Raw genomic sequence first — 17,073 nt, forward strand, 5'->3', positions numbered from 1 at the left:
GAGTCCACGCCACCTTGTCTCATGTCTTCAAGCACCGTGGGCCAGCGCAGGGCCCAGCCGGGTATATGGCCCCATAAGGAACCCCTAGGGCCCTGGTCCGTCAACAACTCTTTCAAACATATATGACACAAGACAAGATCAACTCCAAATCATTAATGATATATATAGAAGCTGTTTAAATTTATAGACTCACTGTCCTACTCATTTTCTTAATCTTATATGAGCACATGCGGGGCACCGTACCTGTTAGGTTTAGTCCCACATCCGTAATTGATGTTGGGGGACACAATATATAAGGCGAAGGCATCCCTCGTATATCAAACTAGCCTTTTGTGTTGAGACAGATCCAAGACTTTGGTATCTCTTGCGGGCTCCGATGGACCTGAGCCTGACGGGTACTGGCTCATGGTTGTAACAAACTAGGCTCCATTTAACCGTGTGCTCTAATAAGTGGTATCAAATCCCATAGTCAAAAACCTAGAAAATCTTAGGGCTATATCTAGCCATGCCTTCTAACGAGTAGTATCAGAGCTCATGGTCAAAAACCTAGAAAATCTCACGGGTCAAGCATCATTCATAGTTTAATAGCTTGGTGGGGGCTTTACAGCTAGCGGAAGAAACCTAAAAAGCAGTAGGTGGTATTGGGATATAAATTAGGTTCTCTTGATCATCGGTTTTGTTCAAGTTTTTCTTGGATAATAGTGAAATTGGCTTGTTCTGGACTTGTTCTAGGCTTCATGCGTCATATAAACAGGGGAGTACAGAGCCGGCTGTAGTTTCCACCAAGATGAACACTGAATTAATCTGCTATAAAACTTGCAACGAATAAATTAAATTAAAACAAAAGCTTGTTTTTTATAACGAAAAAGAACAGAACGAATTCTTTAGCATTTTTCTTAAGTGCCCGTTCGTATATATGGTTTTTTTATAGCCGGTATATATATACACACACGAATTGGATGCCAAAAATCTGAGGTGTTTTTTAAATAAAAATTGGATGGCGACACGAATAAGGGGCTATCAGCAAAGGACAAGGATTTCTATGTACATATATATTTGAATTTTGATGTTCCTAGACTAGGGGGGTATCCGTAAATAATAAGAAACGGGGGCTTTTCGCAATATTCTCCACCAGCGAGAACCACCAGCCACGCGGCGCATGATGTGCAGCTTCCAACTTCCTTAGGGCTCGATTGAAAAGCCTTGGAATGGCATGGATCGGGTTCCAAACCCCGGCACCCGTGGCACCAAGCCCACGCCGAGGCGAGCTCCCCCGTCTGGCGCAAAGATGTATTTGGCAGGTCGTGGGTCGACGTGGATCGCTGCCCAAACCGGCTGTTCCATGGGGAGAAAAAATCGTCGGCCCTTGCCCTCGCGTATGTGCACTGCATTGGCCCTCGGCCTCACATTGCCGCTAGCTCTTGGATCAACCCGGAGGGGAACGGGTGGCCACCGTGGGTCGGTCACCTCTCCCTTGGTTTACTTCCTAGAAATGCCAAACGAGGCCTTAGATGGGGAATTGGGGGGTGATCCCCAAGGCATAAATCCAGGGTGCACTGACTTAGCAACCTCATTTTCAGAGACAAGTGCACCGTACGATTACCGAACCAATATCAATAATTGAGAATATCTTGGAAATAACTATTATTGCGCCCCATCCGTCTCAACTCTCAAGGTTGTACGCGCCACTAAGCAATGTAGATATTTTTTTCTTTTGAAGAGCTAACATCAGCTGTAGCAAATGAGTTTTGTGTATTTTTCGTGGCCCACTCTGTGGACTGCTTGTTTGATTGCCCGCCAGAATTTTTCTCCTTTGTTGGGCTTTTTAGTACACACAGGGGAATTATAAGTAAAAACTCCTGCCAAATTATCCCACCGGCAGGGCCAACCGTGGGCGCGAAATAGTAGAAACCCAAAACCGCACCTTCCGTGTGGGTCTGAGTTCGCCGCTGAAAAAAAATTGCCATAAAAAAAGCGGGCCGGCAAAAAGATAAAAGAAAGAAAACCTCAGCAGTGGGCAGGGACCAGAGAGAGACGCTACCTTTAATTTATGGACATATACTCCCCACTTGGATTAAGACGGCTTTGTTTGGTGTACCCCAAATTGGCAAATTGCATGCTGCTATGTACGTAATAATGGAATTCCAATATATGTGAATGAATGAAGCTAGAATTACAGAAACACCAATTGTCAAATTCTTTTTCCTATTCCTGTCCACTTCAGTCATTGTTTCCTAAGCATGATGGTTGACTGAGAATACGTCTACGATACATGCCAATACAACCTGAAAACTACATGTGTGTACGAGCTGGCGTCCACGAGTACGTACTACCACAGCACATGTCTTTTTCTATTGCTTGCACACATCTCAGCATCACCATTCGCTGGCAACGTAATTGGGAAAGGTCCAATTATACTCCGCAATAGTAAAATCATAGCTTGATCGACGACTAAGAGCAACTTTAGCAATGGCCCCTAAAACAGGCCCCCTGCTACGTACTTTGGATCATTTGAGGGCTCCTCCCATCTTTGACGACTCTATTTTCTAGGCTGCACTCCAGCAGTGGCCCTCAGAACGGAGCCTCCAAATTCATTCTAACTGAGAATGACACATGGGACCCAATTATCATTGACTAACTCGTTCAAAACACCTGGACCCGCAGATGGAGTCGCGCCCTCGCGTCGTTCAGGGGAGGGCAAGGAGTCACACCGGGAGAGGGAATCATGTCCTCGAGGGAGCAACGCCGCCGGTGGAGGGAGTCGCGCCGTCGCGCCAGAGACGGAGTCACACCATCCGGTGGAGGGAGCCGTGCCGGTAGGGAGGGGACAGAGTCGCGCCCTCGCGTGGAGGGAGTCGCGCTGCCAGGGAGGGAGTTGCGCTGCTGGAGATAGCGCGTGAGTCACGGTCACTAGGGAGGGAGTCGCTGTGCCGGGGGTCGCGAGCGAGTCGTGGTCACATGGATGGGGAAGGTTTAGGAGAAGGCACAACAGAAGAAACCGTCATTTGCGGGCTTGGCCTAGAGCCCGCAAGAACGAGGACCGGAGGAAGGATTTGAGTGCCCACCCAAATTTAAGGACTCTAGCAGAGGCTCTGCTAGTGTGTATAGGAGGAGGCATATGAAGCAGCACGTGGCAAACGCTGCGATCCAGATGCAGTACCACCTACCATGCCGGTTTGGCACACCAGCACGTACGATGGGAGGTACGATAGCAGCAGTGGTACCGGTGTGCACTGGACAGAGGCGCTGGCTACGATGCAAACTGGTGGTGGGACGGGACCAATGGTAGGTGCTGTGGGCATCCTGGTTACCAGCTGACGCCTCCTGGCACTGCGTTTCAAGTGTCTGCTTCAGTTACTATGTAATGACCATTATTGCTGCACGTTCTATTAGTGGTCTTAGGAGTTGGGATAAGTTTTGTGTCAGCTTATAATACCACAACTCTTTATCGGTGACTTAAAAATTGTGTATCTGTGATGCCTGAATAATTTGGAGCACGAGTTTCTCTCTTCTTTGCCTGGACGCTTTGACCACTTGCGTGGTGAAACGAAAACCAGCTTGCTATACTCTATTTCGTAGCTGAATTATCGTGAGTATTACTGCTTCTCATGACCAAAAAAGCATGGATGGATCGGCATCAGTAATGCCAAGTTGTGTCGCAAACATGGGTCCTGCAGAGCCAGCTCCAACTCTATCTTTCCCTGCAATATACTGCAGAAAGCGTCATGGCCGTGGCACCCAAAAGCAATGACGGATTTCCAATTGTATTCTGCAGCATTGCTCGAACAGTTCTTCACATTCGTAGCAGTGGTGAAAACCTGTTCAAACTTTTCTAATGTGTACTTCAACGTTTCAAGAGCTAAGAAAAAGAAGGCATGTCCACCGAACTGCCACTGCAAAGTAGTCTGGTGCAGCGTTGAACAGTCGAAATGGCTCAAAAATGACGGCAGTTGGTAAACCATAAACGAAGCAAATCATCACTGGATCAACTAGTATTTTATAACAATCCTATAAGATTCTGTTGATAATAATAAACATCTGATAGGTCTTAGACTCACTTAATGGGCATATCCGTATCCTTATAAATAGTGTAAGTTCTCACCGGCCTAAATATGGGCCGCCAAGTCGGGCCAAATGGGTCCCAGCAGGAGGCCATGACGGCTGTGCCCTGGTCTTCCATGCCGCCAGGGGCGCACGTGACCAGGGAGGGGTGGCTCCCCACCGCGCCGCCGACCCCACCGGGGGAGCCCGAAATAGAAAGAGATTAGGAGAAGATTTGGTAAAATAAAAAAAATTAGGAAAAATATAAATAGAATTTGTTTAGGAAATAAGATTAAAAAGGGTTGAGTGAAAATATATAAGAACTCCTCCAGTTTGCTTAGGGACCAAGTCCGCTAGGGATTATAAATATAGGAGCGATGTAACCGTTTGAATCTAAGCAGAACGACGCTCTTCCCCTCTCTACCCGTCTTCCTGCACTACCAGAACCAGGAGCTTTGCCAAGTGCCAACGGCACTTGGCAAAGTCCCAAAAACACTCGGCAAACGCCACTCGGCATAGGTTTTAATGACAAAGAGCTGTTTGCCGAGTGTCAATCATCGGGCACAACGCAAAGAATTTGCCGAGTGCCAAAAAAACACTCGGCAAATATTTTTTGAAAAAAATAAAAAAAACAAGCACCCTGCTCCGCCGGCCACCACCACCGCCCATGCCGCCGCCACCGCCACGCCAAGACCGTCGGCACACCACGCTCGCCCCTCCGCCCCGACGAAGCAACGCATGGCTGGCCGGCTGCTCTGGATCTCTGGTCCTCGGGCTCGCGTGCGTGCGCGGTCGTGCGGACGCCACCGGGGAAGGAGGGGCCCCCGGATCCGCGCCGCCACGCCGCCGGGGAAGGAGGGGGCGCCGGATCCGCGCCGCCACGCCACCGGGAAGGAGGGAAGGAGCATCCGCGCCGCCACGCCGCTAGGGAAGGAGGGAAGGAGGGGGCGCCGGATCCACGCCGCCATGCCACCGGGAAAGGAGGGGGCGCCAGATCCGAGGAGGGGGTGCTGGATCCGGCGAGGGGGCGCTGGGAGAGGGAGAGGGCAGGGCGCCGCCGCGCCGGGAGAGGAGGGCCGCGCGCGGCGCGCTCGGGATAGGAGGACCGCGGCTTGCTCGGGAGAGGACCGCCGCCACCACGCACGGAGAGAGGGAGGCGGGGCGCGCGACGGATTTGGAGAGAGGAGGGGCGGAGCGCGCAGCAGATTTCGGGGCGGGGCGCTCGGCGAATTTGGAGAGAGGGCGCGTGGCAGATTTGGAGAGAGGAGGGGCGGGGGGTGCGGCGGATTTATAGTAAAATTTGTTTGCCGAGTGTTCTGGATCCGAGCACTCGGCAAAGTTTTTTTCATTTTTTTTCTTCTCTTCGTTTCCAGAAAAAAGATTTTATTTCTTTGCCGAGTGTTTTTTTTACACTCGGCAAACACTCTCTTTGCCAAATGTTTATTTTTTGACACTCGGCAAACCCCATATTTGCCGAGTGCTTTTTTTTTGCCAAGTGTTTTTAGAGTAGCACTCGGCAAAGAACTTGTTCGCCGAGTGCCCGAGAGAATACACTCGGCAAACATAAAAACACTCGGCAAATTTGAAGATTCCGGTAGTGCTGTGCCTCCCTCCCCCTCTGCCCTAGCATCGCCGACTCCTCCTCCTCTGCGTTGCACGCCGCCAGCCGCAGGCTAGATCGGACCCATGGGCAATGCCAACGCCACCGCGGAGCTGCAGCAGTTGCTTGAGGCCTTCATCAACGACCCCACCAAACGCTTCGATGAGGTGCAGGAATACCTTATCAAGATCAACACCCGCCTGACCGCTATATTTTTAAGTATAGCGGTATGTGGAGCGAGCATGCATCACCAACTTAATAATTTCTAAGTATATATTCCCTTTTCTAGAATGGGGTACGGATTATACCTTTTTAAAAAGTGGCTGCATGCATGCACCCTAGCTCAACGTACTTTTCGTTGCAGGGGCGAAGACAACGTATTATTATAGTAACATCATGCATGGCCGCCCCCACATCAGCACCTACCCTAGCTTGGACACAAGTGGCAAATGGAACAACATGCATTCGTATATATATCCAGAAAAACAAAGACAAGTAAGACATAAAACCACCTCTAAAAAATAAGAGGACATAAAAAATCAAATTGGTCATCTTCTTCCTTCGATCATCCATTGCTTGCCGGAGCTTGAAAATCACACTGAATAGATGACGGTAAAGAAAAGGAACACCTACAAACATCCTCGCCGAACATGGCTTTGAAGACCACAAAAGCCACTCGCTGATGACAACGAGATCTAGTACCCACTGAAAGAATATGGGCTGGAGGAACCCTCTAAGGAACACAGGCTTGCTTCTTCACCATCAGAACAAAGTGTTGAAAATATCGGGCCTTCCTCTCGAATAGACCAAAAGACAATGCCGAAATCATCGCATCTAAAGTCAGCCAACTCCTTCCCAAGATAAACACATCAACTGCCAATATCTGAAAAGAACCAACAAATCTGACTAACCATGCACTCACTGGCCCTTCGCCGACGCCAGATCGAACGTCGTCCCGGTTGGGTTCAGTCCCGGTTTTCCAACCGGGACTGCGAATCTAGAACAAGAGGCGCTCATCAACCTAATAATTACTAAGTACATTCCCTTTTCTAGAATGGAGTACGAATTATATATATATTTTTAAAAGTGTCTGTATGCGTATGCATGCACCCTAGCGGTCAACATACATTTGATTGCAGGGGCTAAGATGCGATCCTATAGCTTGGACACATACGTATTATTATTGTAACATCATGCTTGGCCACCCCCACGTCAGCACCTACCCTAGCTTGGACACAAGGGGCAAATGGAACAACATGCATTCGTAAAATAAAGCGACCTTGACTCGACTTGTGCTAGCTAAAAGCATATATATGGTCCGCTTTTTCCAGTTAGGCACATACATGATTAGTGTCTTCGTGCAAGAGCTAGTTTCATCTTCAGCAAGAAATTAAAAACAGATGAAGATTCCAGTTATGACTAGTTTAATCACTACAAGAAATTAAAAACTGGTGGAGATTCCAGTTATGATAGTGACTACGTTTATTTGCATTTCTGATGAGCCTGGAGAGCGACTATGATCAAACCTACAAACCTACATGTGATTTGAAGTTTATTTGCATTTGTGATTGTGAACTTCATTTGCATATGTGATGTGTTGTCGATATATCTATATGAACTGCCTGTGATGCTTATTGTGAACTATATGTGATGGATGTAATGTTTATTTGAGTGTGGTACGTTATATGTGACCGAACCAAATAAAATGGATATATATGGTAGCTTTGCCGAGTGTTACACTCGGCAAAAGGGCTATTTGCCGAGTGCCATGCGAAATACACTCGGCAAAGAGGCCACGTGGCAAAAATCTGTGCATTTTGGGCCTAAAATGACCATCTTTGCCGAGTGTCACTGTGTCACTCGGCAAAGAGGCCAAAATCTAGGCCTAGAATGGTGAGTCTTTGCCGAGTGTCCGGGATGTGACACTTGACAAAGAAGTCATGTTTGCCGAGTGTCAGGGCCAGGACACTCGGCAAAGAAAGGCATGTTTGCCGAGGGCCGGGGCACTCGGCAAACAAGGGCATGTTTGCCGAGAACCAAGGCCGTTTGACACTCAGCAAACAAGGGCATGTTCGCCAAGTGCCAAGGGCGTTAGACACTCGGCAAACGTGCCATGACCGTCTCCGTGCCGTCACATTGCATTTTTTTTGCTGAGCGTCGGTTTTAGCACTCGGCAAAGTGTTTTCCGAGTGCCCGATAAAAAACACTCGGCAAAGAAACTTTTGCCGGCACTGTGTACGCCGTGTGCTGTTTGCCGAGTGTAACACTCGGCAAAGCCTTTGTCGTGTGTTTTTTGGGCTTCGCCATGTGCCGTGGACACACGGCAAACCTAGGCATTCCGGTAGTGAAAGCCACTCGCTGATGACATCGAGATCTAGTACCCACTGAAAGAATATGGGCTCGAGGAATCCTCTAAGGAACACATGCTTGCTTCTTCACCATCAGAACAAAGTGTTGAAAATATCGGGCCTTCCTGTCGAATAGACCAAAAGACGATGCCGAAATCATCGCATCTAAAGTCAGCCAACTCCTTCCCAAGATAAACACATCAACTGCCAATATCTGAAAAGAACCAACAAATCTGACTAACCATGCACTCACTGGCCCTTCGCCGACGCCAGATCGAACGTCGTCCTGGTTGGGTTCCAACCGGGACTGCCAATCTAGAAGTAGAGGCGCTCATCAGCCAAATAATTACTAAGTATATTCCCTTTTCTAGAATGGAGTACGAATTATATATTTTTTAAAAGTGTCTGTATGCGTATGCATGCACCCTAGCGCTCAACATACATTTCATTGCAGGGGCGAAGATGCGATCCTATAGCTTGGACACATACGTATTATTATAGTAACATCATGCTTTGTCGCCACCACGTCAGCACCTACCCTAGCTTGGACACAAGTGGCAAATGGAACAACATGCATTCGTATAATAAAGCGACCTTGACTCGACTTGTGCTAGCTAAAAGCATATATATGGTCCGCTTTTTCCCGTTAGGCACATACATGATTAGTGTCTTCGTGCAAGAGCTAGTTTCATCTTCAGTAAGAAATTAAAAACTGATGAAGATTCCAGTTATGACTAGTTTAATCACTAGTGTGTGTCGCTCTAGTGCATGGTACAGTAACCGATGACGTCAAAGGCTGGGGCGTCGTCATCGCTTGTCAATAAATTAATGAGGACATCACTCCCTCTATCTCGAAAACCTCAATGTTCTACGTCGAATTATTCCTAGTCAAACTATCTCGTGTTTGACTAAATTTGGAATGACAAGTTTCCAATTCCATTCTAACGGCACTTGATGACTCCACTAGTATCAATCATATTGTTTTTTTTTTAGTCGGCGGCACATGGTGGCGAGCCTTGCTCGCAGTTCAAGGCATATGCTTTAACCCACAAGGGCAAGGCGACTGCCGACGTCCCCTACAATCCGGATGAACCGCCCTCGGCGTACAGCAACGAGTCCGTCCACAGTTGCCTCGATGGATACACATCGATGGCAATGGCGGTCCATGGCTCCAGAGTACGATCCGAGCGCCCATGACCTTGATGGAGAAGTGGTCATGAGGGCCGGAAGAGGCAAGAAGCATGGCCGGTTCTGGATTGGCGACGGCACAATCGACACGGCCAGTACTCCCACTCTCTCCCATCTTCGAGCACGGAGCACGAGTTTCAGCCCGGAGATACATCGACGGCGGGACTCTACACAGTTCTAGATGGAGGCACTCCAGGTTATTTTGTTTTATTCATCGTTCATTGATTTTTACATACTTTTACATTGCATTTTAACATTGGGATCAAATATTGTAGGTCCAGTTGGAACAAGAAACGAGGCTACGGGAGGAGCTAGCGGTGATGATGGAGGCAGAGCGGCAGACAATGGATGTTGAGCGAGCCCGGCTGTTTGATGTGGGGTGTTTACGCAGCGGTCGGTCAACCTTCGCCACCGATGCCAGTCCCTCCTCCTGAACCTGCTCCAAATACTGTTTCTGGCACTGTGAGTCACTTCACAACCTTATAATCACCGTTTCTGGTTTATGCAGAATCAATCTTTTCTCCTTTGTGATGTGCGTATGTTTCTAGTTTCTAATTTCTAGTTTATTTCTAGTTTGTAGTTAACCTTGTAATCACTGTTTCATTCTCAATCACTGTAACTTTGCTATTTTTAGTTTCCACAGAATTAATCACTATTTCTAGTTGCTAGTTTAATTCTAATACTTGTATGTTTCGTTCTCAATCACTGTGAATGATTTATCTCTTCTCCTTTGTGCAGAATCAATCTACGGCATCGAATGAGCCTTATGACCGACCGTGGTCACATTGGTCACTATGGTCATAGTGACTATGTTTATTTGCATTTCTGATGAGCCTCGAGAGCGACTATGATCAAACCTACAAACCTACATGTGATTTGAAGTTTATTTGCATTTGTGATTGTGAACTTCATTTGCATTTGTGATGTGTTGTCGATATATCTATATGAACTGTCTGTGATGCTTATTGTGAACTATATGTGATGGATGTAATGTTTATTTGAGTGTGGTACGTTATATGTGACCGAACCAAATAAAATGGATATATATGGTAGCTTTGCCGAGTGTTACACTCGGCAAAAGGGCTATTTGCCGAGTGCCATGCGAAATACACTCGGCAAAGGGGCCACGTGACAAAAATCTGTGCATTCTGGGCCTAAAATGACCATCTTTGCCGAGTGTCACTGTGACACTCGGCAAAGAGGCCAAAATCTAGGCCTAGAATGGCCAGTCTTTGCCGAGTGTCCGGGATGTGACACTCGGTAAAGAAGTCATGTTTGCCGAGTGTCAGGGCCGGGACACTCGGCAAAGAAAGGCATGTTTGCCGAGGGCTGGGGCACTCGGCAAACAAGGGCATGTTTGCCGAGTGCCAAGGCCGTTTGGCACTCAGCAAACAAGGGCATGTTTGCCGAGAGCCAAGGCCGTTAGACACTCGGTAAACAAGGGCATGTTCGCCGAGTGCCAAGGCCGTTGGACACTCGACAAACGCGCCGTGACCGTCTCCACGCCGTCACATTGCATTTTTTTGCCGAGCATCGGTTTTAGCACTCGGCAAAGTCTTTTCCGAGTGCCCGATAAAAAACACTCGGCAAAAAAACTTTTGCCGACACTGTATACGCTGTGTGCTGTTTGCCGAGTGTAACACTCGGCAAAGCCTTTGTCGAGTGTTTTTTGGGCTTCGCCGTGTGCCGTGGTCACACAGCAAACCTGGGCATTCCGGCAGTGAAAGCCACTCGCTGATGACAACGAGATCTAGTACCCACTGAAAGAATATGGGCTAGAGGAATCCTCTAAGGAACACAGGCTTGCTTCTTCACCATCAGAACAAAGTGTTGAAAATATCGGGCCTTCCTCTCGAATAGACCAAAAGACAATGCCGAAATCATCGCATCTAAAGTCAGCCAACTCCTTCCCAAGATAAACACATCAACTGCCAATATCTGAAAAGAACCAACAAATCTGACTAACCATGCACTCACTGGCCCTTCGCCGACGCCAGATCGAACGTCGTCCCGGTTGGGTTCAGTCCCGGTTTTCCAACCGGGACTGCAAATCTAGAAGTAGAGGCGCTCATCAACCTAATAATTACTAAGTATATTCCCTTTTCTAGAATGGAGTACGAATTATATATTTTTTTAAAAGTGTTTGTATGCGTATGCATGCACCCTAGCGCTCAACAGACATTTCATTGCAGGGGCGAAGATGCGATCCTATAGCTTGGACACATACGTATTATTATAGTAACATCATGCTTGGTCGCCACCACGTCAGCACCTACCCTAGCTTGGACACAAGTGGCAAATGGAACAACATGCATTCGTATAATAAAGCGACCTTGACTCGACTTGTGCTAGCTATATGGTCCGCTTTTTCCAGTTAGGCACATACATGATTAGTGTCTTCGTGCAAGAGCTAGTTTCATCTTCAGGAAGAAATTTAAAACTGATGAAGATTCCAGTTATGACTAGTTTAATCACTAGTGTGTGTACGTACTAGGGCAGTTGCAGCCTATACATAGTCGCCGGTTTGCAGCCCATGGAGAGCAACATAAAGCAATGTACTACTGCTATCCTAGTTGCTTCGTTCTTTCTCTTGTCACAGATTAGCTAGCAAGCATGAAACACGTAGCAGCTGCAGGCATGCCGCCACAGGTCCTGTGGCTTGCTACTACCGCCCTAGTAGTAATAACATCTCATCCGACGTTGCTGCAGGCCGCAGACGCTGTCTCCGGCACGGTTTCGTCACCGCCACCTGGATGTCCTACCAAGTGCGGCGCCGTAGACATTCCCTACCCATTCGGCATCGGCGACAACTGCTCTTGGCCAGGCAAGGATTACTTCACCGTCACCTGCAACGACAGCTTCAGCCCTCCAAGACCGTACATGGGCAACGTTGAGATCACAAGCATCTCCGCGGAGACCGGCGAGATGTGGGTGTTCACCCGCCCGTCGTACATCTGCTACGACTCTGAAAACACCACTGAACCCGCCAGTGGCACAGAATCGTCGTTCAATACCACGGGCACGCCCTTCCTAATCTCGCCGACGCAGAACATCTTCACGGCCATAGGCTGCTACACGGAAGCGTTTCTGATAGGCAGGGAAGACTGGACCTACATGACCGGATGCATCACCTCCTGTGTGAGCATAGATGAAGCGGCTAAAGACGGTGAGAAGTGCACGGGGCTCGGCTGCTGCCAGACAGCCATCCCGGGTAATCTTAACTTCATCTATGTCCCCTGGGGTAATAACGCCACCAATCCTGCATGGAACTACAGCCCCTGTAGCTACGCCTTCGTCGCCTATAAGGACTGGTATGTGACAATAATGAGACCCTATTTATATATTTAGACATTCAATTCATGAAGCACTTGGTAGAGAGTTTTGCCCAAAAAAAAGAGAACTTGGTAGAGAGATACTGATATTAACTATTTATCATATAATACAACTAAGGTACTAAATATATGTGGATCAATGTGATTATTACCAACTCTCAGTAATCGCATTAAGATACAATTAAGATATTACATTTATATGATTCTTCAATCCATCATATTTTTCTTCACATGATACTCTCACCTACACTATTCTCCCTCCCGTAGTCCTGTGTATGACCAAGACTCGATCTTATACATGATAGAGCATCTCCAAGAGTCCTTCTAAATCTCACTCTCTAAATCATCATTTGGAGAGTCACTTGCATAAATCGCTTTCTATATCTTCCATTCTCCAACAATTTTTCTATATCTTGTGTACACTCTAGAGAGCCAATCTCGTTTTCTATTTTTCGCTAGCGAGAAATCTGGAAAAGAAGATTGCTATATTTGGATAACCCCTTGTAAAATTTGCTGGAGTACATACTACTAAACTTTCTCATCAAATCCAGGTACAACTTCAGCCGGCGGGACCTGGTTCGTGAGGGAAACGATAGCTTTAAGAACCGGGTTGGTGAAAGGACTATCCCCATGGTATTTGACTGGGCCATCAGGAATAATGGGTCTTGCCAGGTCAGGGCAGAGACCAACGGGGCGTCTGGAGAACCTGGAGCTCCTGCCTGTGTTAGCGCCCACAGCCACTGTGTCAATGCCCCACAAGGAGATGGGTACCTCTGCAAGTGCTCCAAGGGGTACCAAGGCAATCCCTACATCTCTGGCGGGTGCACAAGTAAGATGATTTATATATAATTTCAATCTATACCTTGTTTCTTACTCGTTTGAAAGAGTATTTTTTATGGAAAGCTTATAGCTCGTTTTGTGTATATCAAAACTTCTGACAGACAAAGAACAAATTTGTGTAAACATAAAAAAAACGGAGGCTAATATTGGTGGAACAAGGCGATTTTTTATCAAGAAGAAAAATGTTGCGAAAATTCGAGCTGAAGAGAACTCGATCCTCCGTATGGGTTGAGGTTTATTTGGAACATGAATTAATTAATAGATCATTATTAAAGTCGTCCCTATTTGTGTTGATGCAATGAACGTGCATGCATGATACTAGTGCCCGTTGGAGCAATAAACAACACTAAGAATTGGTCATGGCTGTTGGTTCTGGATGAAGCGCTGGCAACACAAATAGGTTACTACGATAGACATTTCTTTCCTATAGGGACGATATGCATATATACAAGATAATATCTAAGCAGTTAAATTGGTGGTTGAGGGAGATCATCTTAATGAAGTCAATGAACAATTGATAAAGACCGTGGTGTTGTTGTTTGTGAACTACGGTATTTTCGGACAGAAAACACATAAAACCACAACTTTCTCACCAGCGTTCTCCACTCTGTCCTCATCATTGCACCACTAATACTAGTTTTCTCCATATATATATCCGGCCTTAGGTATATCTTTTTAACTGAGTGGATGAACATAACTTTTTTTAGCCTTTTCATGTATTATTCCATGAACTAACTATGTGAATCACTATTGTATTTTAATATACAGATATCAATGAGTGTATCGACCCTCGATATTCAAATATTACAGCTAATGGTCCTTGCGGCATGTATAGCACGTGCGAGGATGCAGATGGTGATTATATTTGCAAATGCAATAAAAACCGCAAAGGAGATGGCAAAAGTGAAAAAGGGTGTTATCATTATAAATTTCATCCATATGCTATGGCTGCCGTAGGTGAGGTTCATTATGTCAACGCACACCTCCCTTCTTCTCCATTAGCTTTTGTGATCGTTTGGAACAGAAACATATTTTAATGTAGATCTTTTATCTTTACTTCTAATATATTGACAAATACTAAAGAATCAACATAATATTAGGAGCAGCACAGACTAAATATAAACAGGGTCAAAGCTTCTAACCTTGACATGTTCAAATCAAAATACCCATTACAAAAGTGGACATAAAGTATATATTGGAATCATGATAGGCGTTCTTGCTGACTAAGTATTTCCATTTTATTATTGCGAATGCCAGCCATATATATCAACAACTTCTTACGTCTTAATATGGAGTTATATAATCAATCTATATGTAAGTTGCATGGTTGAACACGCATGTCTTATTCTCTGCAGCATCATTTGCTACCATCGTCCTAGCATGTGTCGCGGTTATTTTACTTCAGAGAATGAATCAGAGGAAACTTTTCAACAAAAATGGTGGTAAAATACTGGCGGCCAATGGCATAACGATATACAACAAAAGGGAGGTAATTAAGATGACAAGGGACTACAGCAAACGCCTTGGAGGAGGGAATTTCGGCAATGTTTACCAGGGTAGCATCGATGGTGCCCCAGCCCAGCTTGTTGCAGTTAAACGCTCTGTGGCGACCAAGATGGCACGCCACTGGCGGAAGATGATACAACATGTGGTGCCACAGCGCGAGCAGCAGCACGAGCAGGAAGTCGATGGATTTGTCAATGAGATAATGTTCCAGTTCAAGATCAGGCACGATAATGTTGTCAAACTCATTGGCTGCTGCTTGGAGACGCACATTCCCATATTGGTCTTTGAGTTGGTCTCCAACGGAAGCCTACATGACGCACTTCATGGTGACGTCAAGCCGTATAATCTTTCACTTCTAAAGCGCCTAGACATTGCCATTGGCTCCGCAGAAGGTCTCACCCACATTCACTCACATGGTAATCACGTTCATGGCGACATGAAGCCCGCCAACATCCTCCTCGACAAGGACCTCAAGCCCAAGGTATCTGACTTTGGTTCGTCCAAGCTCCTGTCAGTCGACAGGTATGTTAGGGCCGTGGCTGCAGATAGGAGCTACATAGACCCAGTATATATGAAGACAGACCGCTTCACTGTGAAGAGCGATGTCTACAGCTTTGGTGTCGTGCTTCTGGAGCTCATCACAAGGAAAGCTGCCAAGTATGATGAGAATAAAAGTCTCCCCTTGGATTTCGTCAAGTGTTTCAAGGACGAGGGTAGCGGAAGGTCAATGTATGATAGAGAAATATTTTCAGGTGATGATGCTGAATCTCAATGTAACATGAAGTGCCTCGACATGATTAGCACGCTGGCAGTCCGATGCCTCAAGGAAGACCCGGAGGAGAGGCCAACCATGGCAGAGGTGCTGGAGGAGCTTAAGCAAGTGAAGGTAATAGCCAGTGGAGGCTCATCCTGCTCTGAGGCAATTTGAAGGCACGCCATAGAGAAGAATAAATGGTGGCTAGCAAGACTTAAGCTCTATCCGCTATACGACATCCATCTTTGTAATTGTCAATTTACAATGTAGTATGGTTATGCACGTATATAGTAAATAATTTTATTGCCTGCACATTTATTCGAGTGACACTTATTATTAAGCTCCAAGTAGTTGTGTAGTGTGGTTTCAGAAAACCTTATATATGTCATGGAAGTGATCTAGTATGTGGGTTCATGCCTCCAAAAATAATTTGATATACATATTATTTCTGTAAAATGAAACAGCAATATATATATCTGTCATCTTACTCTATACCTAGTACTCCCTCCGTTCCAAATTGTAAGTATTTTTCTTTTACTTTTCTAGATACATAGTTTTATATATGAACCTAAATATGTCTAGGTACATAAAAAAACTATGTATATAGAAATGCCAGGATGACTTACAATTTAGAAGAAGGGATTATTAAAGAGTAAAAATTTCTTTCTTTCATCTCTCACTTCTTTCCTTCCCTCATCTGTCATCTCTCACGATTCACTCTCATCTTTCTTGCTTTGAGTTTGGAGCAGCAATACTTTCGCTATCACAGTGCTGCCGCACCACTAAAGGCATGTTGATCGCTTTCTACCTTTTTTAAACTCACAATAGATGCACCGCAAAACAAATAATGTGATGATTCCACCCAAATCATCGAACAGAATCATATTCATCCTAGATGAGGTCGTTCTATAAAGCAATAGTTTTTCTATATCGTACCTAGGTGAAAAACTTCCACTATTATAAAAAATTATTTTAGGAGACAACCCTTTTTATTTGCAGAGGTGGACAAAAATTTTATGTGCCTCCTAAAATAGCTAGGCATTTTTAGAGGCATTCTCATTTACAGAGACAGTCTACCGGTGGGAATGGTTAACAGAGGCATCTGTCTCTGAAAATTAAAATGACAACCATTTTCAGTGGCAAATGCCATACGAGGTCCACCCCTGGAAAAACAATCAACCCATTACCCATGCAAACCCAACACCGCTTCGACTGTGTATATATATAAGTGGCTTAGGGTTTCTTGGCTTGTCTTGCTGTGTTTCTTCGTTTCCTAGTGTTCACTTCTCTCTGCTAGCAAATTCTCTCCCCCTTAGACCCAAGTCCTTTGTCTCTCCTCTCCTATCCAACTCTCCATGGTTAGCCGAATAAGGGCTGTGCCTCACAGAGGAGGAGCCCCACGAACGGTGGCAACGTTGGAAGATGGCAGGGGCCTGACCAAGATGATGGGATTCAGAGGCGTCG

At 46.0% G+C, this 17,073-nt stretch overlaps 1 protein-coding gene across 1 annotated transcript; it reads left to right on the plus strand.

Moving 5' to 3' along the window:
* Positions 1 to 11,734: 11,734 nt before the first annotated feature.
* On the plus strand, positions 11,735 to 15,978 carry LOC136482952 (wall-associated receptor kinase 2-like). Its single transcript, XM_066480101.1, has 4 exons — positions 11,735 to 12,488; positions 13,061 to 13,338; positions 14,118 to 14,306; positions 14,705 to 15,978. Exons 1-4 carry the CDS (start codon positions 11,791 to 11,793, stop codon positions 15,781 to 15,783), a joined length of 2,244 nt encoding a protein of 747 aa, XP_066336198.1. The 5' UTR covers positions 11,735 to 11,790; the 3' UTR covers positions 15,784 to 15,978.
* Positions 15,979 to 17,073: the final 1,095 nt, after the last annotated feature.

This window comes from Miscanthus floridulus, chromosome 9, assembly GCF_019320115.1.
Source record: "Miscanthus floridulus cultivar M001 chromosome 9, ASM1932011v1, whole genome shotgun sequence".
Classification (NCBI taxonomy): Eukaryota; Viridiplantae; Streptophyta; class Magnoliopsida; order Poales; family Poaceae; genus Miscanthus; species Miscanthus floridulus.